The sequence below is a fragment of the Stylophora pistillata genome, chromosome 6 (assembly GCF_964205215.1).
Source record: "Stylophora pistillata chromosome 6, jaStyPist1.2, whole genome shotgun sequence".
Lineage (NCBI taxonomy): Eukaryota > Metazoa > Cnidaria > Anthozoa > Scleractinia > Pocilloporidae > Stylophora > Stylophora pistillata.
In genome coordinates this window covers 11,041,188-11,068,673 of record NC_142524.1, presented here as the reverse complement: position 1 = coordinate 11,068,673, position 27,486 = coordinate 11,041,188, and the positions used below count along the sequence as shown (strand labels likewise).

Genomic DNA, 27,486 nt, shown 5'->3' with positions numbered 1-27,486 from the left:
GCCGAAACTTCGGGATATTATATCGTTCGTTTTTACCTGTTAATGTTACTTGCGCAGTTAATAAATCCTTAGAGAACTAAATGCAACTCTTTTTGAATGTACAGACTCAGATGACCACTGGAAATACATTTGAAACGTGCAGGGAATGACAAATGATGACAACCAAAAGACCCCATTCTAAAACTTTCGTTAAAATGAGAAAGAAAAGTTTCCGTGAAATTTAAACAAGAAACTTCTTTGTTGCATTCAATTTCTAAATTCGTACCGTCCTCGCTTATTCGATTAAATATCAAAGTTCCTCAGTGATATCCCGTAATTAAACCCTCGTGATGCTGAAAGGTTTAATTTGAGCTCCACCGAGGGAGAGCCAAATTTTTCAAAATGTCCAAAACCTGATGGAATATGGTCAGGTTATCCTTGCAACCAAATGATCGCAGGCATGATGATCTGTCCTTAAAAGCCTAAGGTCGCATAATTCAGTTCTATTGAGCCACCAGAACATGAAAGGATTTTGCCACACTTTCACACAAAGCTACTCTCCCAAACGTTTCTCTGGATAGTTTTCTTTTCATAGTACTTAAAAATTGAAACTGCAAACTAAAGTTTCTGGAGTCTTCCTTCATGTTAAACACCACCTGAAGTGATTAGGAAATAAGATTCTAATATAATTGGACTAAAATTTGGCCTAGTATATCATGACGCAAGGCACACAATCTAGAAAATTAATAGCCTGAAATTTATTGCGGTGCAATTAGCATTTTGATTGATAGTGTTTTACAAGCAAGAAATGAATATTAGTGAAGGTAAATGAAAGTAACCCACCAGTTACATCTTGACCTTGTACTCCAGAGAGGACTACAAGAATAAAAAGTGAGACTCCTAAGGATCCCATCATCTAGGGACTAGGTGAACAAGGAAAAAAAAAAGAACGAAACCTCAAGCCATTTGTTATTCAGATATAAATCACGCATTATAATTAACTGAAACATTGAAAAAAAAGAGGCAGCAAAAGCTTAATTTTCCACACAATTTTATGCCCCTAGTAAGCAGTCGAATGATGGAGGATAGAGTTATTATTCACTGCAAGATCAAAGGCCTTTCTGGTCAATTTTAATAAACCAGATCAATAGTATATCTTTAAGTAGGCATTTTGACGTTATACAAATAGCTAACCGGAAAAAGCATTTGGCATGCAATAGCCTATTACACCAGAGTCAATGCATTACTGAATCCAGGGAGCAATGAACATTTGAGTGAGCTCATCAAATGCCTCCTTGTTGGAATGCTTACCACTAGGATTAAGGCTCAGTCCTTCCACAAAGGGGATAAAAGGTCGAAAATGAATTGTTACCTACACAACTAGCGCCTCGAGATCGAACCGGCGTGTCCAACAACTTTATCGCTACACTTGTAGTCAGTCCTTTGAAATGAAACCAGAAACTCAAACCAAAGCTACTTTTCCCAAATAAACCCCCTACCTATAACTTTAGCGCGAATCGAAATCTCTCTACGTCATTGGCTCCTGGTAACTTTTAATTCAAATTTCCTGTTTCATACAGATCTTATCAAATCAATATTTTTAATCATGTTTAATGGTACTGCATGGAAGTTTATCCGACGCGTTATTCTTTAGAGCCCTAAGTCTAAAAGAACACACTAGGCAAAAACGTTTATACCGTAACGAAAAACAGTCAATTAAAGGAAAAACAAATGTTCTGGATTTTCCTTCCACAACATTCCTTTATTGTATTCAACTAGAATATCTTACCTCTACTTCCAAATATATTATTAAAGCTTAATGTAATAAAGGTTGATTTCCGTGACTTCAATTTCTGAGTAGAAAACACGTTTAGAGAAAAATCAATTTTGCTATACGATTTGTTTTCACTTACGCGATTCACTTATATTAAAAGAGTGAGATCTCTTAAATATTTATATTTTCTTTTTTCTCAAACGTCGCCAGAGGGCAATACAAATAATAAATGGAAAACACCTTTGAAGAAGGTAAAGAGGAAATGGGATAAATGTTTTCTTTTTCTTTGTGTTTTTACTTTAAAAGATCTTGATTTACATCACTCACTTCTTGGGTAGGGATCATCTTTTTCTCTAGAATAGAATTATTATATGAACTGAAAGAAGCAGATTCAAAGGATTTCTGTATATCTGACATTATAACATAAATTATGGTCAACATTCATGAACAAAATTGGGATTTACTTAAAATAAGAAAACAATTCTAAATAACCGAGAAACAGAATTGGCATCCAGTTGTGAGATGATATAAATACAATTAAGTCCTCTTTGACTGGAGGGTAATGACGGAATATTCATGTGTTTCCCAAAAGCCAGTTACTAACAGTGAAAATGAAGAAAAGTATATTTAAAAATGATTGTATAGGTGGAATAATACTTGGAAAAACAGAAAAGACGAATGCATCAAAGTACATTGCGAGAAAAAATGAGAATAAATGAAAAGAATATTATGGGGCTCGGGGACTTGCATCCTAAAGCATCTATAGCTTGAGGAAATTAGTTTGTCGTGCTGGATCATATAAAGATAACATAAAATCGTTGCATTTATAAATCCAAATGGGATAAACAGCCCAAGGTGCTGATTTGAAAGAATTAAAAATACCTAACATAACATAACGAGGTTACAAGTATAATCAAGATACAAGCGCGGGTTTGCCCAAAAAGAACCGACATTCCTGATTTAAAAGTTTTCCTTCTTATGGAAAATGTCTTTTGTGGCAACTCACGCAGAGAGAGACTGAAAAATAAGCGCATTATAACATATTTGCTTTCACCTCCTTGTAAATTGCTATATATCGCTTACTGTGCGTAATAAAAGTTCGCGTGGAACTGAATAAGAGTGCCAGGGTCAGTGCATACACAAGTGTATAAGATGGTAAACACGACAGAAATTCTATCACATTCTGTTAAGATAACAGGAAAGCACATGGAGTCACAATTGCCATATTTTTGTATCTATAATCGCTGATTGTCGAGGACGCTTATGCTGTTACACCCAATAACTGAACGATTTATCCCTTTGGTTTGCCCAAGCAATGAGAAGCCGGTCGCATCAAAATACCTTGTCTGTCCTGTGGGTGTTAAAAGTGTCTTTAGGAAAAAAATGCCTCTTCTTGTTTCTTAATTCAAAGTTGGACCGGGGCAATTGGCTGCTCGTGACTGACATGTTCAAGTATGTACAGCTCTTACTCCGTTAGGTACACTGAATACTTTTAAAAAATTGCACCACTTTTTAAATACAATTGTTTTTCTTTAAAACGTAACTTTACTCCGCTTGGCTTCACATCGCGAATGTCAGGCGTCGGGAAGTCTTCACACATTAGTCTCTATTATTCGACGTAATGGGAACAAACGTAAAACAAATTCGGAAGAGTAGGATGCGCTCTTAACATTTAGTAGCACCTCTTCAAGATAATCATCCTCGTCTGACTCAAATGCCTCATCTATGGATAGAAGACTAGACAGGCTTATGCTACCAGAATCTATAACTGCCCTTATACTATTTTTTTCATGGATTTTACAAGTATCTGTATCATCTATATCTTCTGCGAAAGACTCCATTGACGCTATTGGACATGTTAAGCTTATTTCTGTTTGGACTTCAGCCGTGAACAATCTCTGGACTTCCAACGAGTGTCCATCGTTACTCGTATACTTCTTCTTTTTCGATTGACACCCTGACGCGGGACTTTTGCGGGTCTCTCTCACTGAGGAAATCAATCGTCGTCCCATCAGCTTAATGTTTCTAATCAGGTAAGCAATCATAAACTCCCCCAGATCGGCATTGGCGAATTCCTTCTGCGGCATTTCAACCACTTGGAAGTAGGATTCGTTTAAAACGGCTAGAAACATATTTAAGAGTATGAAGACCATTGTTAGCATGTAAAGTAATATGAACACTGGCCCCAGAAAGCCATTTACTGACTTTATCTCATAGAAGTACATCCTTCCTCCGAGAAGCATTTGTAAAACGGCGCGAAGGGAATTAAAAAACGAAGAATATGGAGGTAGTGTAGAACCAAACAATAAATAGCCGAACTGAGTATACGCCAGTAATGTTGCAATGAACACAACGGAATAAGAAACAAGCGGGCCCATGGCCCGTGCGAGAGTTCCCAACATCTGGCACACATGGCGATTAAAACGAATGATTCTAAGGAACTTCATGGTGACGATGAATATGAGAAATGACAGTACGTAAATTTCCACCGCTGACCATAGAACAATGTAATCCGCACTTGAAGTTTCGAAGGGATTGCTCCTGACTTTCCTTAAGAACCAACTAGTGTATTTAGCTTTCAAGAAGTACATGACAACAGTGCAAATCGCGGTTAATATTTGTAAAATTTCCACCCAGTTCCAAAATTTGGTAAAATACTTTTTCCTTTTCCTATAGATCTTGGCCATCTCATTAATGATGAAAAATAAAATGAGAACCATGAAGAGAAGTTGACAGACTTCGTGGAAAGTTTGGTAGTTGTTATTGGATGCCGTGAATAACGTGAGGGTTCTTACGCTTTTGGAAAATACTATTTCTCCTGTTGGGAATCGCTCATACAGGCATTTCGCCACACTGAAGAGTGAGCTAGACGGATTGAAAATAGTAAATTCTACGAAAACAGCTGTGGAGAAATCATCCATCCAATTGTTTGTCTGTAACTCCTTAACGACTCCTAAAGCGGACCTGATATTGTAGCCCAAGTCTGCGACATATCCTCCTCCATCATATGTTTTGTAAAATCCTTCATACGAAAGTGTTTTTAACTCCCAGGAAGTTCTATATCTCCAAGGTTTAGGGCACAATCTTTCTAGTTCAAACACCGACTGATTATCATTCAAGCTTCTCACTGGGATCCACTCAGGCAAATTATATGTCGTCCTGTACTCTCCTCGGGGCGAATACGAAGGAATGCATCTTGGGAAGGACTCTCCAAGTTGCGGTGTTTTGTCTGAACATACACAGACGCTTGCTGAAATTATGACAAACTTTCTCAAAATCAAACGAAAAAGGCAAAAACTCTCAAGTCTCAATAAGACGGGAAATTGCTATCAAAAATGTTGAGCAGTGGCTAGATACAGATCTAGAATTTCTTAAAATGTCTATTGCCAGTGAAAGGCGTTCAGTGCAATAGAACGAAATGTCTCATCGATTACATTCGCTTCTGAAGAACAAAACTATTTCCCAAAATTCTTTCCCTCATCGATTATCTCTCAAATGGCCCTGCCAAGTCGATGGGCATTGCAGATTGTCGCTCAAAAAAAGACAACGGAAGAAATGCATGCATTTAAAAAGAGGTTTCACTACAATCTAGAGTGGGAAGTTATATTCTTTCTTCTCTATATGTAACCCGCCAAATTGGGACAGTAACTCATAGAGAAATGTCCTGAGGTTACTGGAGTGAAAAACATCCTGTATCTCAATGACTAATCAGCTAACTCAAGTAATTTTTAATCTTTCAGAAAACTAGACACCTACCAGGTTTTATTCTGATTTGCCTTAAACGCGGCATGCCGATCATGAAAAGCTCTCTGTCACGTAAGAAACCTTCATCGTAATCAAAGATCCGCCCGTTGTACCACTTGGTGTCGTAAAGCGCTGGCAAGAGTCTACTTCGTACCCAAGTCCAAAATGACGAAATATTTCTTCCCTTAAAAAGACGAAAGAAAGGGTTACAATTTCGTTGTCAATTGGCGCTCTTGTGTGATTAATTAAATTAATATTTTGTGTAATTCTGTTTTCGAAAAATAAGTTATATGAAAACATACTGGCTTAGAGGGAGTCGTTTTCAAAGTTTGCCATCCACAAGGGTCCGTCGCATTTAGTTCTCCTTGTTAAATGAGAGTCAAGTCGCAATTTACCAGCTTTTTCTCTCGTTGAAGAGTTGAAATGTGTTGGATTGTTTAAGATCGATAAAAGAAAGGTGAAAATTACATTCAGTATGCTGGCATGACTAGGCTTTCGAACTGTAATACTTTTCATGCCTGATAAACATAGGTTACGAAAAAAAAGCCTGTAGCGAGTTATAATGCGTACCTTGAAATTACGAAAGGCGTCTTTCATAGATGTCGTCAACACATAACGTGAAGGACTTCGATTTCCATAACATACAATGAGTAAAAGCAGGACAAAAGTTAAGAAAAGAGTTATTTCACCAAGAACTTTATACATTCCCCTAACCTTAACGCGGAAGTCTCTAGCTTTCTCCAATTCAACCCCTTGGGGTGGCTTAGCAACTGTTTTATGGCTAAGATAACTTTTCTGATACGTCACTCCATGAACCTTATCACGATTAGGCGGCTTTCTGATTATAAGTGACAGCAAGGAAGCCAAAAGAATTACTTTAATTGGCTGAGACACAAACACGTCTTGAATGACCGACACAGTAACTGAAGTTAGCCACTGATTTGAAGTTTCCTTGCCCCACATCATACTGTACAACACGATGAATGCTGCAGAAGTTAGCGAGGTCAGAATGCAAATCGTCCATCCAATGTAGACAAACAAGGGAGGCAGCCAACCTGAATCTTTCTCCTCAGGCTTACTCTCTCTTATGTCAAAAACGTTTTCAGAAGACTTCTGTTTGATGTTTCTAAAAATCAAAGCGGCTAAGATGTTTATAGGAATCGCTATCAAACTACTTTGGATCCCGATCTTGATCTGTGTCCAGCTCATTTTTAAGGGTCCAACCTGGAAAGAGTCCTTAGGAGACGCACCAAAATTATAAAACATGGCATTAGTTACCATAGCAGTAAACAGGACTGACAGACAGCAAGACAATCGCTGGCAACGTGTAAACGCAACATGAGGCGGTCTTGTAAACACAGACAACCACAAATGTCCATCACCTAGGTTCTTTGCCGCTCTAAAAGCAAATAGATTCTTAAACTTTGTGAGTTCGTATTTGTCGGCCGCATTAATTTCAAACTCAATCTCCCCAGATCCTTTCTCTAAAGCAAGCCATCGGTTCGCCAAAAAATGCCTTATGTCTCCTCTGCTGGCATCTTCCACCTGTACTTGTTGAAGGAACCAAGCAGGACTTTCACCGCTATTGTCATGCCAAATAAGTATCTTAAATAACCTCCCCAGTGAGGTTGGTAATGCGAAAGTAAAGCTGTTTAAGCTGCCACGGGCAAACAATATCTGTCTTGCCTTGGAGTCGGAAAGTGAGATAGGACCACTGCATCCTTCTTCTCCATAGAGCTCTATTCCTACTTGTGCTGTTGTTCCTTGGTTTTTCCATATTCCAGTTTGTACATGCACATTGTACACACAACCAGAAGGAGTACTTTCGCTCAAAAACACATTTCCCACAGCCTGAAAATTAAAATAAGTCACACAAGTATCAAAGGTTTATCCTCTTACGAATTCGATTGCGAATGCCTTTAGATTTCTTTCCAGGGTTTTTATATATGCAATCTACAATCTCTCAGAGCATAAATATAATCTGAGATCCTCGGAATATCAGTTTTGTCACAGCCCAAGGATACTTTCCGCCACCGTCGAATCAATGGTTTTCAATTTTTAGAGACCCCCAGGGAATAAGAAAGAGGATTTGGTGAGCTAAGCCATGACCCATAAACTTCTACTCTTACCAGTAAGCTCTGTATCTACATGATCAAACCGATCGTCCTCGGACGTTTGGTTCTTTCAATTCCTTTTAGCGTATGCTGTAATCTGTACAGAGAGGGTTTGCTCTAGCTAATGTTATATTTCGTCGCCGTTCATGTTATATATCTACTTTGCCATGTAAATTTATTCGAGTTTAAACGACATTTCACCTTCAATTCATCGATTTTGTCCGCTCTTCGGGCGATAACAAGCCCCACGATATAAGTACCAAGTATGGAACACACAGTTGCCAACACGACGAAGTTTCCAGTCTCTGTCAACTTTCCAAAATTATCCCACACTTTGTCGAAGTCAATTGGATTTGGCGCAACAAAGAAATCCCCTCCAAAAGCTGAGAGATGGTTGCAAAGGCAGTGCAAACTGGCTGACGTTGTTTTTGGTCCAATCTAGGTTAAGGAAAATCAAAAAGCAAAATGAATGGTACAAAAAAAAGAATTAATCTAGCAGCATTGTGTTTGCTGAAAATCAAGTTCACTTCTACGGGATTTCTACACCATCAAGAACTTACATGTATTTGTGCTGTTTGACAAAAAAAGCAATTCTAGATGCAGTCTATAGCTAGATCAGTATTATATTGCGCAACGACTACAATTCAAATTAGGGCAATTCTTCAGGAAATATTTAAATTTAGTACTTAACCTCATTTCAAAATGTGAATAAATAGAAAAGAGTTAGAAAATGACCATGAGAGTGATTATCGTCTCATACTAAAACTCTTCAGCAAGTAAAACAGGTTGATCAATGCAATGATGCTATGACATCCTCACATAATTAGAAAGACGGTATTTGCTTTACTTACTGAGCACCCTTTGTTCGTCCAGCTCTGCTTCTTCTCTGACCAATACAAACAGCTCGTCACAGTCACTGCCATCGTGTAGTTTACGTCTGTACTTTCATTATATTTGGGCTCTACAATCAGTGGTGTCGGAGGCGGAAAAGTGGGAGGATCTTTGACCCCAATGCATGAACGCTTTTGACGCCGTCCGCTGTATCCGCACGACCGCTTAACTCTGCTGGGGGACTTTTCAGTTGTATTGGAGTCATGCATAATGCCAATGTAGTGAACACCTGTTTTTCCAGTGACATTACTTGATAGTGAGACCTCAAATGGATTACTGGCGCAGTTGTAATATCCAATTGGTTTAGAAAACGCTGAGCAGGAGGAATAATTTGGTAGACGGGTATTGAATTGGAAGTCAGTCGATGTCGGCTTCCTGTGGGCTGCGACGAAAATTTCCAAGAATTTTCCTTTCTCAGGCCGAATCTTGAAAGAGACCCTCAAATTGGCGGATGGAATATCAATTCGATGATATTGAAGGTTTCTATAGCCATCACTAGGTTTTACGAAATATTCCTCGTGGGATCTATTTTGGCCCTTTGGGTCTGTTCGGATAACTGGAATAAACAGCTCAATTGGTTCTTGGAGGCCGGAAATATTAAGCGAGGTTCCACCATTCTTTAAGGTGAATTCTACGACTTCCGATTGGATACCTTTCGCACTCTTATCCCAAGTGAAGGGATTTTCTTCAAATGAAGTCATCTAACGCAGAAAAAAGGAGAATAAGGCTTTAACAGTGTACCATAGTGTAAGCGTGGGAACCTGAGGAGGTTTCGCGTGGGTCCGCTAGGGCAGGAGATATAATTTCCTTTGAGGGAACAGGCATGGTAAAACCTTCCTTTGGCGAATTTTTTAGTCTTTGGTTACCAAAAGTACGCAACATAAGAATTTAAAACGTATTTTTGCACGATCCTCGCACAAATACGTTTCTATAACCGCAGTTCAGATATATGAATTTCATATATTCGTTGTATAAGATATTTGAAGCGGTTTCTTAAAAACTTAAAGTGGCTGGGTGTTTCTAGTTTGCCAGCCACAATTCAATTTTAAATCATCCCCTCCCCACCAAAATTTTTCAGTACAGCAAAACTACTTCTCTTTTAAAGTTTCATGGTGGAGCTTATGTTTTCTAACGGGAAGCACCAACTGACTATAGTTGTATACTGACGACTATGGGCTGGTTGGGTTTTCATCAAGTAACTACAAAATTATTTTAGGCTTGACATACGGTTAAGCTCCTACCTGAGCATCAACAGTTTTCATGTTTTCCATAGTTTTCATGTTTTCAAACAGGATATTAGGAGATGGAAGGGTCACCTTTCCTTTACCCTCACCCAAAGTCTTCCCAGAAATTTTCTGCGGTGTTTGTCGATACAGCGTCATCAACAACTTATCGGTGTAGTACACGCTTGGTTTTTCACCAGCTACTTTAGTTTCTAAGAGGCCACTTCCTAGTTTGTCGATCAGATGGAGAGTTTTCTTGGCAATCTCTTCGCTCTATACGTTAATAAAGTAATAATTTTATATTACAGTGAATTCTAGTGAATTTTAGAATGCTGTCTGGATAGATGAAATTATCAATTGGAGCACTGTAGATAAGTAAAATCAATGCCATCCATATTTTTCAAGGTCGCTCTACATGTCAATTATTAGATTTCACATAGCGTCAAAAAAGTACTGAAAAAGCGAATTCCAACACAGACTTTTCATTAGTACCTGCTTCCTCGTACTGTCAGTATTAGTATCTTCGCTGCCTTTTTTCTCCACTACGGTGTTTTGTTTCTCAAAGACGGCAGCCTTTTTTGCAGATGCGCTGAGCGAGTTGGAAATTCCTTGTAGCAGATTTCCTCCAATGTTTTCAACCAAGTCAACATTCTGTACCTCAGCACTTATTTGCGAGGCTATGAACTCCGTCATATTTTCTAAGAGGCCAACGGCGTTTTCCTACAATTGATTAAGAGCAACGCTTAGAAATCATGCTATCCTTGCCTGAGTGATGTGAAAAGCCAGAGAGTAAAAAATTTGAAAAATAAAAGATTGGAGAGAGGTATTGTCATACCTGAGCTGTAAGTCTCATGTCTTTTTCTCCCTCCGTCGTTACGACAACAACAGCTGATAGTTGAGTTACCTGTTGCATTGACCTAATCTCCACAACCGAAATCTGTTCGAGCACTGCTTCCTTTACCTGAGGAAAGATTTCACAGACACAATCTAATTTCTGGTGTTTCGGCAAATTGCTCTTTAACTCTAGGGGCAGGAATGTTTTTTAAATGTGCAAAGGGGCAAATAAAGTATTTGGAAATTTTTATTTTGAGCTCACAATAAAGCCTAATGTCATCGTAGAATACCCTTTGTTTATCTTCAATGGCCATATTGGCTTCCTCTACTGCCGTCACTATTGAATATGCCATCTGTGCAGCCTCATCAACGTTTTCTTTATTTATAATCCCTCGGAGTGAGCTGTTGCCATCGCTTGTCGACGTTTCCACAAGTTTGAAAATATCTTTTGGAGGTATTGGTTTCACCTGAAAGAAGCGTTTTTGCTGAAATGACTGACTGACTGATTAAATGACCCACAGACTAATGAATGACCGACTCAGAGACTGACGGACTAACTGACTGACTAACTAACTTAACGGTTGACTGATTGAAAAGGGTTATAGGCACGTCACCAAATGTTGATATACTGACCAGATTCCGATCGAAGATGAAAACGAGAAGAAAGTAACTATAACTAGTTCAAAGCCTTTAACAAATGACCACAGATGATCTCTAGGGATCCCACTAGGGCGTAATCTTTTCTGTTACCCTAGTTCTTATTACAGATATAAGCTCAAGTGATCACGTAGATGCATTACCTGCACCTGAAATCGTTCAATTGCGGAGGCACCCATGAAGTCTGATACTCTGGCCTCTAATGTTATTTTTCCAAGTGGCAGCTGTGCGATGGCATAGGACTTTGGACCACTGTTTATCACTAAAAACCCTGACCTGGTCTGATACCTGAAGTAGAGAGGCATATATGTGGTTGGAGAGTTAAATATAACTACAATGACATCATTTTATAGAAAGTCTTCTTGGTATGAAATAAGATAAATTTTCATTTGGCTTTGTTATCCTATCATCACAATTTCTAAAATTAAAAAAAAAACCTATTATATCCTCAAATTCTGAGAAATACTCTTATTTTGTTCACCTGAACTCGTAAGTCAAGGGGAGATCATCATCCAACCACCCTAGGCAGCTAATGTTAAATTCTGTTGTCAACACGAAGCCTTCAGCTGGTGTAGCGGAACACCCATTCCTACCGCTGTCTGCACGAGGAGGAGAGTTAGTGAGGAAAATGAAGTCCTCCGTGAAAGTGAATTCATTCCAAAGCGTTACGACTGTTTTTATCTTATACTTGCTGCTCTTCTCCAGAAGTTGCTCATCTCCCGGAATGACTAAATTAGGACTATCGATGTCTGTCAGTATTTTGTCCTCAAAGCTCGGTACCTCGAGCCATTCCTCGCCGCTAGATTTCATTTTGAATAATGACCAGCTGTATCTCGCTATTCTGTTGCAAAGCGGCCCTGAGCAGGAAGTTCTTAACGTCAACCGCCGATTAGCGCTAACTTTGGCCCCACAGTTTGTTGTGCATCTAAAAAACGAAGAGAACTTTATATGGGAGAGCAAAAAATGTCGTCCTTGCAATGGTAACGTCCGCGATAGATTGGGGCGATAGATCCTAGTCTCTATTAGGAAGCTAACCTGTAATTTCGGCAGGTAAGAAGTGACACACTTTTCTGTTAGACTATAGAATCTATCACTAAAGGCCCCATTTACCCAACAACCAGCTTTAAATAAAGATAAATGCACACTGTAATCTTACATGTAAAGGATTAACCCAACGTTTCTATCTCCTGACCGAGGCATTTTCCCTCTAACTACCTCGTCTCTTACCCGATAAAGAGCTTAAACGGTGGCTCAACTTGTAGCTTATGAATCGTTCGAGTTGATCTATCTCCCTTCTGGACCAAAAGTTCGAAGACGTATGCGTTATTTCCACTTAATTTACCCAAATCTAGAGTGAGAGTGGCCAAGGAATTGTTCAAATGCCTGAACTCAGTCCCATGACAAACACGAACTTCCTTTGGTGAGACAGTCCAAATGGTACCCTTGTCATCTTGCCCCGCACCTTCTCTTCGGCAATACCAGGTAAATGAGAGACCTTCTGAATTTTTGTGTTTTACTTCTGGGTCATAACTCGCCGACCCATCCAATCTCACAACACTTTCATTGCCTTTAAGAACACTAGACAGCCCCTCGATGACTGCGACAAGTGGCGGAAGTGTGATACGAGCATACCCATAATCGTAAGTTATGGTTTGCTGAGAGTGATTTTTCAGGACACACCGAATATACATGTAACTAGCCCCAAACAGCCTTGGGAAAAGGTATTTGGGTCTACCAGGTTTATTCTTTCCGTAAGGAATAATTTGATTACATAGGCCAGTACTTTCTTCGCATTTGGACACCTCCCAATGTAGTTCGTAGCCACCATAGTTATCATCTTTACAATTTCCATTATAAGTCGCTTTAAGAAGAAAACGAGAGTTTGTGTAAATAATCGTAGCATTTTTCAAGGTTTTTCCCAGCTCGACTTTAACGGAAGGAACGTCGCACTCACAGTTAACTGAAAGAAGAAAGAAAGATAATTTTAACTGCAATGCTATAGAAGTTTTTCCATGTGCTATGTGGATGTTCAGGGATATGCCTGAATCAAATTTGCCGTTATTAGGGTTCAAGAGGAATAAAAAGCTATCGTTCTCAGGTTCCAGACCATAATGACACGGCCATCGACTTTAAGTAAGGTACGATTGCTTCATTGTCTGTTATAGTTTCTATTCTCTAATTTAGGCTTAGTGAGGAGAGTGTTATGCGTGACTCACACAGTGTGACTTTAGTTTTCCCCCGTTGCTTACTTAAGTGTACGTATCTAAAAGTTAGGTTCCGAACTCTTGAGGGAAAGTTCTACAACAACATCAAAAACAAAGTGTCGGCTCCAAACTTTTGTATATAGCCCTCTCTTTTGCCCTTTCGAATACTAACATTGCTGTCCCAGATAGAGATTTCGTAAACAGTAGAAAACTTAGGACAAGAGGATAGGTCCTAAAACCGAATTTCAAATGAGCTAGCGAGAATAATCACTTTTTCCATTCAATACAAATTAAGGTAAGTTGCTTTTACTTACAAAGTTCCTCAAGGTAAAGAAATTCGCCAAGAATTGAGGAAAAGCCATTCTGTACGCTATTATTCAGCTCTTGAGCTACTGCAGCCTTTCTCGACTCAATGCAATAAATTTGAACTTCTGCAGCCATAACAGGTTTCTTGTGGACTGCTTGTGGACTAATCAAAGCAAGAGTGATTTAAGACGAACATCAACTAAATAGTAAAAAGAGCATTTTTGGATAACGGTCACGTTCCCATCTCTGCGACCTTGAGGACAAAGTCCCAAGAAGTTGGAGGAGTTTTAAAAACACAATTATACGCAGAGTCTAGGCAAATCCCATCCAAAATTAGGGGGATAATCTTTCTGAAGAGCGTCTTAAAAAGAGCTATCAACTGCCTGGATAGTTTTCCTACCTCAGAGTCCGCAATTTAGCGAAGAGAAACCCAGAAACTTCATCCAACAAGTCTGTTACCTAAATGAAGACTCAAAGAAATTACCTAAACTACATGAAATAAAATGAAACGCTACATATGAGTGTTCTGATAATTACTCGCCCCTTTTAACTTCAAAACCGACCTTCCACGATGCGAGTACATGCATAAAATCAATCTCACCCATTTTGAAATCGCAGGCCATTTCCTTACCACCCAACCTGGAGGAAATGTTAGTCTATCGCTACGGTAGCATTCGAAATTATTAGTCATCAAACATTATAATTAAACCATATTACGAGGTAAAGGACCATCTTTCCTAATCTTTTTATTAGAATGACCTCTTCATGCAGGACACATTACACAAGAACCTAATTCTTATTCAGTCTTATTCAGTATTATTCTTATTCAGTCTTATTCAGTAAGAGGTTCTCTAGATCTGCAGCTCAGTGGTAGAACATCAGAACGTGGAATCCTGGGATCTGAGGTGGTATTCCTCAACAGATTCAGAGCCTATTCCTTATTCCACGCCCTTGACTCGAAAAATGACATATTTCTCTGATCCATTTACAGAGCTAGAAACTGACCAACTTTGTTATCACATATATTGAGAGGTTTCGCTAAACGGTTTTTTCTGGTCCACTATTCGTTATATCCTCTTATTTAGAGGAGGCACTATCGAAACAACCTCCAAGATATTCATAGTATTGGCGATAAGACGTGCTCATACATTTAATTAAGAGTCCTCGTCTTGTGCCAAAGGCTCACAAATACAAAATTACCTCCGCAATCACGTCGTCTCTCATGCTAAGGTAGCTCCCGGTTGTGGAGTTGGCGTAGTCGAGTTTGAAACGCGTTTTCTGTATGGTGATCACAGCCACGAAATGGAATTCTAACGAGAAGAGGAAATGTAGCGACACTATTTAATCCAATCAAGTAGACGGAGATTTTCTACGAAACCTTCCTCTAAAGTTCATTTTTCCTTTTCAAAGTATCTTTGTGTAAATACAATTTCAGAGGCAAATTCCTTTTCTTTACTTTGATGGGCAAACCATAAATGAGAAATCACATGAGATACCTGGCTCACATCCATACAGCTCCATGCGAAGACCGATATTATCCTTCCATGTCACTGGGTTGACTAAGACGCTTTTTGTCACCACAGGAGTAGCAAGATTATGGTATCGGATTGAAGTTGAGTCGACATTTCCATTACACATCTACGAGAACAAAAAAAAATTCTGGTTACAGATACGGAAGACCGACTAAACAGATTGCAATAAAACCAGAGACAAGTATCGACTAGCGATAGGCAGCTTTGACGATTTTCTTTCACCATTGGTATAGCCATTTGGATTTGTCATTTGGATTTTACAAACCCAACAAGCCCCAACAAGCCCCAACAAGCTGTTTCCATTTTTTTTTTTGTGGCTCAATGCACAGGCATTTCATACTACGCTCTAAGCCGTTTAAAAGTACATAATTTCAACCACTAAAATTCTCACCCCCATTACTTCGCCATCTGTATTTACACATGATGCTGTTACCTCAGCCCCTTTCTTCTCGTAAAAGATTAGGTAGTTAGAGACCCATTCGCTAAAAGATGTATTGCCGTAGCCCTGAGTGGCAATGCCTGTTATCACCATGTCTTGGTCCAGCGTGATCTTTATCCACGTAAAATCCTCGAGTGCATCGACATTGGCCCTGTATCCAGGAGGCCAGCTTGTTAAGTTTAGTCTTGCTCGGTGTGCTCCAAAGATCTCAAATAAGTCGCCATAAGTGCTCGAAGCAGACATTTGATCATCTCGAATTCGACCATCTGAGATTCCCAGAGGTTTAGTGCAGGGTTCTGTGTGGAGAGGCAAATACCTAGACGTAATTGGTGTGCTGAACTAATTTATCTTTAACCACAAAAGTCAGCTTTGGCTGAGACTTGACATTGTTTACAATGAGTTCCGGTCACCGGTTTTTTCTGACAATCATCTTAGATCTTACGCACAAGAGCCGGGAAATACTTCTAGAAGCCTGGGAGATGGAATCCCCTCAACTTGCCACAAGGGTATTTGACTTAAGTGCTGAAGGACACGAATGGATTAATAACCATTGTTCAGATTTGTTTTTTTCCCATAAAACTCATGCTTTTATAATTTTTTTTATCACTTTCTTCTAATGAAGGTTTACTAAGAGTATTTTTAGTCGAAATAGTGAGATTTTAGAATATTTGTTTAAGAGTCTTACAAAACATTTTACCGATGTGATGATTTCAAATAGATGTGAACCCACCTGGTTACAACTCTATTTTCAAATCATTGATCGTTGTTTTATTTTCCCATTTATCCTACCGAGCTGTTTTGCCCATACAGTGATGCATTGTTCAAGGAAACTTTGATGCAACGGAACTTCAAAGTCGTGCAAACGATCAGTTCGATCTTTCTATACCTAAGAAACTTGGCCAAAGGTTCATTACAACTCCTTTAAAATAATTTTACTTCATTCCTCAATCATGTAATAAAGTTAACATAAGTTGCCAATAACTTCACGGCATCTACAAAACCCAAATTGATATTTTGAAAGTCTAACCTAGAGATCATCAGTTGACACTGGTACTCTTCCATTTCTTGGTGCAAGGCTTAGGAAGTGACTTAAATTTATCATTTCCACGCAGACAGGGTACTAGACATTAGGTGCATTATATTATATAAGGCGAGATGAGAAGTCTTTACTCGCTCGTATCGAATTAATTCGTTGTCGTCGAATTACACACACCAAAGGCTTCTTCTGTTTGTTCGTAAAAGTATCAAAATGTTGCTCTAGTTAAGTAGTATATATTTTTTCTAACTTCTGCTGATTTTATCTGAACGAGGAAAGTTGCCTCTATCTTTTTTTCTGTCATTTTTTGTAAGGATGTTTGACAGTTTACTGACGTTAATTTCGTAATATCACTTGACAAAAAAAAACTTTCCACTGGAAAACTAGTTTACGAGGAAAATAAGAAAACATACATAGTTAAATTTCTTTAATAAATCAAGTTAAGGGAGAATATTATTAAGTTATTTTGTTATTAAAATATGATGCTAGCAGCTTTTGAGGAGACAATTAACACCCTCTTAAAACCTTTTAGGATTGTTTTTTCCCTTTGTTGACAAATATAGCGGGTAATTTCGCCTCTAGCATTATTTTATTCATGACCGTGTTCCGTTAGGAGATAATTAAATTTGGGAAACGGTTTTGTAACGCGGCCGAGATATAGAGAATATTACATGGCCGCGCGGGGATACGAATTTTATCTTCGAGTGCTGAAAGTATCTCTCACGAGTGAGCGCAGCCTTATATAAACGTTTGCGAATGCTGTTCGGTTAAACAGCTTTATAGCAAGAATACGAAGTTTCGATCAGATGATGTTTAGTTGAATGCAGGTTCATAAATCTGTCCTATTACATAGCAAAAAAATTATCATAAATTAGATTGGACTAAGTACAAACCCCCTTCAATTCCGAATAGGGACGTTTTTAAATTGAATATCCAAGAGTCGAAGTTCAACTCTATTGGCAATAAAAATTTGCGATGACGAATTTGGAATTTCAGCTTAATGTTCACTCAAATGGAGCGAACAACAACTGATATTTAAAAAGCTTTCTTAATGATAAAGCGGCTAGGAGACATTTTTATGTGTTCTATCAGAATTAAGTCTCGTTCTTTTCAAAAAGGCTCCTCTTTTAAATCTACTTTCAATATTAATACGATGAAAAAGCGTCAGGGACCACCTGTTTCTCTTTCTAGACATTTTTCACAACTCTATGGAAGAGTTGTATGCATTCGTTTACTCTGGTACATTTTTCTTTGCGCACACACGCGTACCAGGCAAATTATACACATACAAAGGACAAAGCATACGTTACCTGGACACCTAGAAATAGCTGAACGATTGGCCATGAAGAGTAAGCTAAAAAGACGTCCCACAAGCACCAAAGGCGGTAATTTCCTCGGCATGATTCTTACCCTAAAGCTTCTGCTATTTCAACCATTCGTCCAGATCCTGAGTTGGTAGTCCTTTACAAAATCAGAGTAGTTAAAAAGACTGATATTCGCCGTCTTGTAGGTCGCATAAACGTAGCTGAAATCCAGGTATAACACAACTTAAAGAACAGGTGGTTAAACTACTGGACTTCGTCAGTGGGGGCTAAAGTACGGATGGGAACAGTTGTCCATTTCCTAATTACCTCTGGCCTTTTAATTCAAAACGAGGCTTAGTGCCCAACCATTCTTACGGAAATGAGATTAATTTGCATGTGAATCAAAACTTATTATCACATGAAAGAATGAGCACCAGGACATCGCTTTGAAAAGGAGGCCTAAGGTAATTCGGAAATGGGCTGTTATAATTTGTAACCTTTTTGCAAGGAAGCGGCACTTTAGTAGAATAGCGTCCATAAAGGAAACACAAAGACGGTGCTATAAAAATAATCGCGAAAGCATTCGTGAATTCAGGCTAAAGTACAGCTTAAGTGAACCTTGAAAGCAAATTTATACATCCTTAAAATTCTATGCGTACAGATATAAAAAGTAAATAATTTTTAAACACCAAGTTACCCAGGCTACCGCCATTCGTTGTAGGAATTCTCAAGAATTAAAGTTGGTCCTTAGATCAAAATTTAATTCTTGCAAGCAGGTCTTTTTCGTGTCGCTTCAGAACTAAATTTTAATTTATGAGTGAATTCATGTATTTTGCACGTTCCTCTTACATCCTTGAGAACTTAGAAAAACCGAAAACAAAACGGAAAGACAAGCGTTGGGCATTTTATGCCTAGCTCCATTGATGGTTACCCCTAACCATGGTTAACAATTTCGTTTAAGAAAACGGACCACCCTTCCCAAAAGCGTCTCCTCAGAAGAGTGGTGAATTCTGGCTTCTGTTCGCTAAAGACGCCTGACCAGGCAAGGGACAGTAAAATAAACTACCGTTAATCCATAACTAGCTTTAAAAATTGCATGAATGGTAGTTAAGGTATTGTTTAACGGTTCCAAATACCTATTTAACTTGCGATACTTAACAAATATTGGCTTATACTTAACAAATATTGGCAGCACCCACGGATGGTCTTTGCTGATTGTAAAAAAGAGCTTTTTCTTTTTATTTCAAATGTTCACGAAAAGTTTCAGGGCCGGTAGTTCTCTGACGAAACGATTCGTATAGCTTCTGTTGTTGCCATTTATCATTGTGATTTAAAACAAAGCTTAGTTTTTAAATCACAAGCTTTAGTTTTTCAATAGCTAGGCTAAGAACAAAAATCGTGAAATATTGCTAGGCCGGGGCACGCAAATCCCTGAGGTGTTAAAAAACGCATTTCAAACCAAATCAATGTATATGAGCATAGCCTTCAACACTATCATATGGCAAGGGGTAGTCCTGAGGTAAATCCGAGCTAACATTCTGATTAATTCTTACTTGCTCCGTATTTTCCCTTACGAAGCGTTTCCAGGAAACGTTCATGAGCTGTGTATTTTTGCTCGCAAAAAGCTAGGAAACTCAAAATAAACAAGTTTGGTCCGACTGCCATATAATAAACTGGTAACTAACCTCGCTTGCTCGGGCCCTACTTACGCTGTGCGATAACATTAGCCGGGTTGAGTCAAAAGTGATACACCGACTTCATTTACGAATTTCACACGGATGCTAAAAGCAGAGTAACACAATATAGCTAAACAACCTTTCGTTTTCAAAACGTTCCCGGTTCCTTTGTGCACAACAACGTATTTTTAATAACGTAAATGAAAAGAGTTTGAAATTTAATGATTTACCTGAAAAAAGCATTATACAGAGGGTCAAGACAGACGAAATTTTGACAGCGCACGAGCTATTTGTAATTTGCACTCGTGTTCACAACTTTTCAGCCGTGTTACATGAAAAATGCACTCGTTTTCAGTCGTGCGTTATTTTTTCATGTACATTATTAAGTTTGCTAACATTTACATAATAATAATAATAATAACAACTTAATATTTATATTGCGCAAATTAACATGTGAATATGATCAAATGCGCATTACAACACTTTTCGGGGGACTTTGGCCGGACTGCGTCAGCAGTTTACAAACAGTCGAAGGAAACTTATTTGAAGATGCCCCCCCCCCCCAATCCCAGTCAACAGGCCAGACCACATCACAGTAATCTCGTGAGTGGTTTTTTTAACGTCTGCCTAACCAAATTAGCTAATTAGTAGATGCAGGAGACGGGACCTACGGTTTATTCGTCCTTATCCGAGAAGACTGGAATGTCTATCCATTTCTTGATATTATAGAAAGGTAGTGCATTCTCCTCAGTTATCTTAAGACCTTGACTGTTGGTCCGGCCGGGGCTCGAACCATCGACCTCGACCTCCCTTCAACTTCTCACGATAGTTTATTTTTTATTTTTTGTTTATTTTTAAAAACACTATCAAAGTGACCTCACTGAAAACCAAACTTTCTGAGGAAAATAGGTAGAATTGCATCAGAAAATAATAGATTTATAATGTGAATTCACGAGGTCGTGAATTAATCGTATTTGTACTTAGCCTAACAAACGCGAAATATGATCCAAGAAAATTTTAATTCTTCCACGATGAATTTGGGTTAAACAACCTTTACTGATAAAATGTCCACATAAAACACAACTTTTTTTTATTTATTTTCGAAACAGCAAAATAGTGCAATTAAAGTGGTCGCCTATGGCAAAATGTCTGTCACAAAAATGTTGTGAAACTCGGATATAAAGTTATAAAGGAGAAATAAAGACAATAATACTTATATTTTCTGCTCCAAAATGTCAAAATTTTAACGAAGAAGAGAAAAATTATATAACAGCAAAAGTTACCGTGCTAGTAACCATGGCGATACTAATATCCTCAGACGTTAAAGATAAAAATAGTATCTTCACTTCATGCGATGAAGAAATGATTTTACTAAAAGGAAAAAAAGTGGTATTCTAATAGTATCTATATAATAAAAGTAGATACGAAGCTAAATAGATAAATATCTACCTTTTTAAAATAATTTTCCACATTTCTTTGACCGGATACCTTTTGGCAAGGGTGAAAGCTTTCCAAAATTTCATCAGAGACCAAATCTGTAATTTCCGGTCAAAAGTTGCTTAAATATCCTCGTACATTTAAAACTCCTGTATTCGTCGCAATAATCTTTTTCAGTTTTGTCATTTTACCTGTTTCTCTGGATTTCAAGTTTGGATAAAATCAGTAATGCTACTAATAATGATGATGATGATAATAATAATAGTAATAATAATAATAATAATAATAATAACAATTAAAATAAAGAATTAAGATAGCAGTATCAATAATATTTATGACTAATAATAGTTGTAATAATAGTCGTAAAAACTATTTAATCGAGGCTTAAAATCAAAAGTTGACCTCTCAAACCTCAAGAGAAAAATACTTCCAAGGAACAACATGAAAATGACAAAAAAAAAAAAAGCACACTCTAGAAGAGAAATTTCAACTCAAAAACAAAAAAAATCGAAGATTGTAAAACAAAGAAAACTAAAAAAAATGCAGATGCTCATCCAAGTGACAGCTTCCTCTTGAAAATTGTAATTTAATTCTCAGTATAATTTCCATATAGAAACAGAGCTAAATACAAAGTAAATTTACAATTATTTTCCACATTACTTTGGCCGAACTATTGGCAAGCTTCCGAAGACTTCATTAGAAACCAAATATGCAATTATCGGTCGAAGATTTTTAAAAAATCCTCACATGACTCCAGTAGTCGGTGACCAAATGTGAAAATTTGTTTCTCGGTTGTATTATTTTACTTGTTACTCTGGACTTCAAGTTCGTATTAAAATCAGTAATATTATTGATATTATTAACAGTGATACTAAATATAGTAAAAACAATTTAGTCAAGGCCTACTCGTCACGAACTTATCTCTCAAATATCAATAGGAAAGTACTTAAAGTGAACATGTAAAATATTGTACGTGTTAAAGATGCAAAATTCCTATAATTACTTACCTTTCGTAGAGTTTCTTGGCTTACAGTTCAAGATCAAGTAAAACTTATTTTATCGATATCTTGTTTTCAGGATGACATTCGTTCAAAGTGACGGATTTCATGGATACTGCGATCAAGGCATAAAACTGAGCCCAAATTACTGAAAACAATTAAGTCTAGATCAATAGCTGTCTCGAAAAACAGACATAAATCTTAATGTGAACTGAAGAAAGGGTCTGAAAATCGCAAAAATTAGACTTGTCAAAAGGTTAAAAGAAAATATTATCTCGTTCCGTCATAAAGCAAAGCAAAGGATTGAGGAAATTGTTCAAACGATATAGGAGTGAAAGATTCAAACGTTCTTACTGTGTATATTTAAGGTTTAAAATTTCCATTATGAACGACAATAGCAAAACTTTCCTCACAGTTAGTAACGATTTTAACCTATCGCTGATTTAAGCCGCTTCTATTCATATTCATTACGGAAGCAAACAATTAAAGCCTAATCATCAGCAGCTATTATGTCGCTTTAGCCCATGAATTATTGGGGAATATTCAACATCCTTTATTTAGGCTGTGCTAATAAAACTAGAATTGATCTGTCGGTGGGTGACTGAATAGATTAAAAAGAAAGGTAATTGAGTTGAAAACTGAAATTTCTCCGGCTGTCTATGCGCAATTAGCAAATTTAAAGAACATAAATACTTGGTAATTATGTGGACATCTCAACCACAAGACTTTGAATATCACTCTATTTGCAATTAGCACTTTTGTACCGAGAGAACCCGTTGTTTTGTTTTAACGCTCCTTGTTAAGAGGCGAGAAAAACACAGTTATTAATTTTTTCTTCGCTTCATAACCAGATTTTCCTTGCCGTCTGGCGATGATGTGGCTCTTTGTTCCGTGTTCGATGTATACCCTATCATTCATTGTAACGAGGTGCTAAGAATTAGCTGTGATAAACTTTCTCAAATCTGTATTTGTTTTTCATGGCAGTTGGACGCCTCGTTAAATCTACCAAGCCCTTTTTACCTGCTCATATTACCATTTTTTAGATTTAAAACGATTAGTCATAAGCCCGGAATACTATTGTTCAGTAAGAGAAAGACTAAAAATATAATAAACCAAACGAATCGAAAAGACGAAATATATGTGGCTGTTCTAGCAAAGGCGTAAGATATCATGCCTACGTTGGCCAAAACACCTTTTTTTCATAAATCGATTGGTATTTCTAAACAAACATCGAATCTTCTTATTTCCTTGCATGTGTTTTTTTGTGGGAATTCAGTCAATATTTCTGTCTAGTTGATTAAAGCAAATTTTTTGATTTATGACATCATTGCCATTTTGTGGTACAATATGCACAAGTTCGGATATTCAGTCAACTAGAACTAGTTGTTGCTTTCGCTTGACATTCCTAAACCTACATCTCATCTTTACTACTCTTGTGATACTTTCGCAGGAGTTTTAGAGAAAACTTTAGAGGAATTCTGTGAAAATTTCTGACTGTTGGGTGTAGCTATAATGCTAAATATTGTTGTAGAGCGTTTTCAAGGCTCGATATTTCAAGCATTTTTAGGTTTACCTTTTGTTTTATTAAGTCTCGCCTTTTCGCCCCTACGAGCTATTTTGATGAATCTATAGTTTTGATCATTTATTTTTAGTGTGTGCTTGAACTTGGCTCAGCACTTACCGTGCTAGACATTTTAATCCCTTGTTATGGTTGAAGATAACTAGTTTGCTAGGTGGTCATGTTTTAGTTGGTAAAACTGACCTTGAGTTTTACCCACACTGAACATCCTGTTTTGGAAGTTCCTACGGTTAGCTAACCCAAACATGTCTGTGATTTTTGTATTTAATACTGGAGCACTCCTTGCTGAAAGTAGTAGAAATAAGCAGTGGAACAAGAGAGAGAGAAAATTAGCTGAATTAGAAGCAGCAGTATAGGAGAATAAAGAAGAAAATTACAGAGTCTCAGTACCTCTTGTTAATTTGCCAAGCGAGTGGTAGAACCCCTCAACAATATTTATAGGTTATTTCACGGTTGGTGAGCGCGTACGATTTTTATTCACAAGTTGTGTAAAACAAATGAACGAGCGCAGCGAGTGAGTTTGTTTTACTGACAACGAGTGAATAAAAATCGTACAAGCGAACTAATCGTGAAATAACTTATTTATTATACACATACCGAGATTCATAAGCGAACAGAACTCAGAGATAAACATATCTTTATTTTCTTTGAAAGGAAAGCAACGCGCGGTCAAGTCGCCGTTCGGGAGTTGCACTGAGATGGCTTGGTTGTAAAATACTTCTTTACATCTAAATTATCAAGCGAAAATGCCGTTAAAAGGAAGAACTAGGTAGAATGAATTAGGACATCCTGAAAATATGTCGAAATAGTTCTATGGAAGTTCAAAATTTGAAATAAAGAAGTGAAAACCCGAGACTTAATTTTTTTGTTTTTGTTTCGCCTTTCAAAACAACCTGAGAAATTCGTGGAACAGAGCGACATCGTGTTCGATCTTTTTCTTGGTGTTTTCATTTTCCTGTCCGTCTATGAACTCTTCTACTGATGAATCAAGGCTCTGAAAGCGGTTGGTCTGATTTGAAGCCATCTTTCTAAAGAAAAATGCGCCTAAGCTCTTAGAAATGTACTATTTGTCAGTCAAGAGGAGCGGCGAGCGAGCAAAACGGTTTGATATAATGATGTAGCCAATCAGTACGTCGATAAGTCGTTTTTCACTAGTAAAAAAAAATGATATGACCAATCAGCTGGCTCCTCTAGCGCGAAGAGACTATTTTTATGTCGATGCTTTTTGGCGCGTAATTCTCGGTATGTATATAATAAAATTGCTTCTTTAGGCATGAATCAGCACAAAATAATGCCATCTAATGACGACTGCGTGGAATAATTTGCGGGTTAATGAGGAATGACGTTAAAGCGGGGGCAACAGTCGTTTGTGAAAGGAGCTCGTCTTGCTATCGGAGAAAATAGCAAGCCTGGAAAGGACTGTCTTTCGTTTCAATGACTGACATTTCAATATCCTGGGCGATAGTGGAGTCAGGTGAATAACTCGCCCGCGGTCGAGTATTACTGGCTTGTTTCGTGAAAACCGATTGGTCTGCTCGCTGTGTTATTATAGGCTCTAAGTTTCAAGTATCGATGGTCCGTTGTAAGTGACCAGTTTCGAGTCGTGGGGAAGTTAGGATCTGAGTAACAAAACAACAATCTTACAAAGCCGACGATAGCCAACAGTGTGATTGTTATAGTTTAACTTCTTTCCGAAAAATGAATTCAGCGAGTGTTATCTAAACCTTTATGCCCAAGTCCCAATCTGCGTGTACGTAAAAATTTCACACAGAGAAGCTCAGGCGCATCGCGTAACTTATCAATAAACTTTATCGCCGGAGTAAGCTATAATATAATCAGTCAACATAGGAAAGCACCTCTTTTAAATTTGTATGACAATATACCGACAAAAAAATAAAAATTTAAATTACCTTCAGAAACACCCATTGCCGTTATTATTTGGCTATTCGTGTTTAATTATGGCCTGAAGTGGAGGTGCCAGTGTTGCTCTTGAAAACATATCAATTGTTTTGTACTGTTTTTTTTTTTTCATCATCCAATTATAGACGAATTTGTTCAAAGAACATTTTATTCTTATTTGGAATCAAAGCCTTTCTAGAAAAAAGCATTAGTATAATTTTAAGAGCACTGGTTTTTATAACCCTTTTTGGGCTGCATAAAAATTTTGAGGCACGTTTTTTGTCTTTTTTTTACTGTGTCAGAGAATCTGTGCACAAAGAGCTACACAATAAGCTATGTAGTAAGTATAATGACCTCCTAAAATAGCTTAATAAAAAATCCAACGAGTATTCACCAGAAAAGAGCCCTTTTGAGGCATTCAAATGAGGAACGCAGGCAAAGGTAAAATGTCATCATTCGGAAATTGTCACAGTTTGCAGTCATATAATTCTCAAAATTACTCCTTAATTTTTTTTTTTTAAATTACTGAAGCTTTGAAATTTGCACAGCATGTGCTATGCATAACAGTTACTCCTTCAATTTTCGGATTTAAATATCTCAGAATGCCCGAACGATGAAATACATATTTCTATTAGGTAGGAAATGGAATTTTACATACTAAAATTAAAGCTTCTCTAAGGAGTTAAAAAATCACTTAAAATATATTAACTTGAACAAGAGCGAGAATAATTCATGATGGGTTATCTTCGAAGACAAACTTGAAAATGATTCATCAGTATTAACACCGGCTTAAGTCAAATAACTTTAAGAACGAAACAAAACGCAAATTAAAATCCAATGTAATTCGAGCAGCAACCATTTTTTAGAGACAATCGTCAATAAAACAAAATTAAGACTGATGAAAACGTTTCTTTATGCCTCAAAACCACTGACACCTTCGCCTAACGGCTCTTTTGAAAGATAGCAGGGTTTCAATTTTGGTTTGAGAACCATGTAAGTCCAGTACTTTTAGCATGACCATGCCATGAAAATATGTCATACCACAAAATATCCTTGACGACTTGGAATTAAATTGTCTCTGGGTTATAGCTGAGATTTTAATAACGATACAAAAATAATTTTTTTTTTAAACAGAAATTAATTTCAAATTGGATACTGAACGAAAGCAGGAATACTTAGCCAATACCAGTGTTTCCTTAGACTTCCATTTACGAGTTAAAAAAGGGGCAACATTTGGAGTATCTTCACGTATTCAATATGGCCAATTCTTAGAATTAAGAGCATTTTCCTGAATCACAGAAATAATTGAAATTCTTCGAGATCGAAAGCGAGCGTCAAAAGCCCACTCACAGTAAGACACTGATTAACATTTCACTCATTCACAGCATGAAATATGAGGTTCTAAATTGGGTATGTTCAATAATCTGTTTTACTTAGTGCACGTAAAGCTGGACGCATTCGAAGCCACAGTATTTTAACAAGAAATATTTTCAATAAGAAGCAATAATCAAAGGAACCTATATACCTATTCTGTTCAGACTTGTGAACGGTTGTCTTAATTAAGTAAGAAAGATCGAAATTCTTTTACAAGATACGCTGATACTCACAGATGAAATTCACTTGAATAAAATCAGTCTTCTTCCAGAGATTGAAAATTAAAACTTCCCCCTAGACGTTAACCACGTCGAATAAACTCATCTGAAGTAATTTTTGCAAAAATTTGGTCTCACCTTTCCTTTACTTCAGAGACTTACCTGTCGAACTACTCTTTTGCATTTGCAAGTTAAGTAATTACCACTGAGATGACTGTATAGACTCAGCTAAGCCTGCGAAGCTCAAATGTTGTCTGGTTATTCATAA

General features: G+C 37.5%; 1 protein-coding gene across 3 annotated transcripts; it reads right to left on the bottom strand.

Annotated features, from left to right (window-relative positions):
• Positions 1-1,695: 1,695 nt before the first annotated feature.
• Positions 1,696-27,486, bottom strand: LOC111339299 (polycystin-1-like protein 2). Of its 3 annotated transcripts, none has more exons than XM_088762956.1 (19): positions 27,381-27,486; positions 18,044-18,194; positions 15,650-15,993; positions 15,223-15,364; positions 14,927-15,036; positions 14,127-14,185; positions 13,735-13,889; positions 12,444-13,176; positions 11,698-12,141; positions 11,360-11,504; positions 10,850-11,026; positions 10,561-10,686; positions 10,218-10,445; positions 9,744-9,998; positions 8,463-9,203; positions 7,813-8,049; positions 6,212-7,348; positions 5,510-5,681; positions 1,696-5,003 (listed from the first exon to the last, which is right to left on the bottom strand). In XM_088762956.1, exons 2-19 carry the CDS (start codon positions 18,132-18,134, stop codon positions 3,346-3,348), a joined length of 6,954 nt encoding a protein of 2,317 aa, XP_088619082.1. In that variant the 5' UTR covers positions 18,135-18,194; positions 27,381-27,486; the 3' UTR covers positions 1,696-3,345. The 3 variants fall into 3 exon arrangements, with proteins under 3 accessions (XP_088619082.1, XP_088619080.1, XP_088619081.1); XM_088762954.1 differs by having other exon boundaries at positions 6,068-7,348; positions 27,381-27,485; XM_088762955.1 differs by lacking the exon at positions 27,381-27,486 and having other exon boundaries at positions 6,068-7,348; positions 18,044-18,486.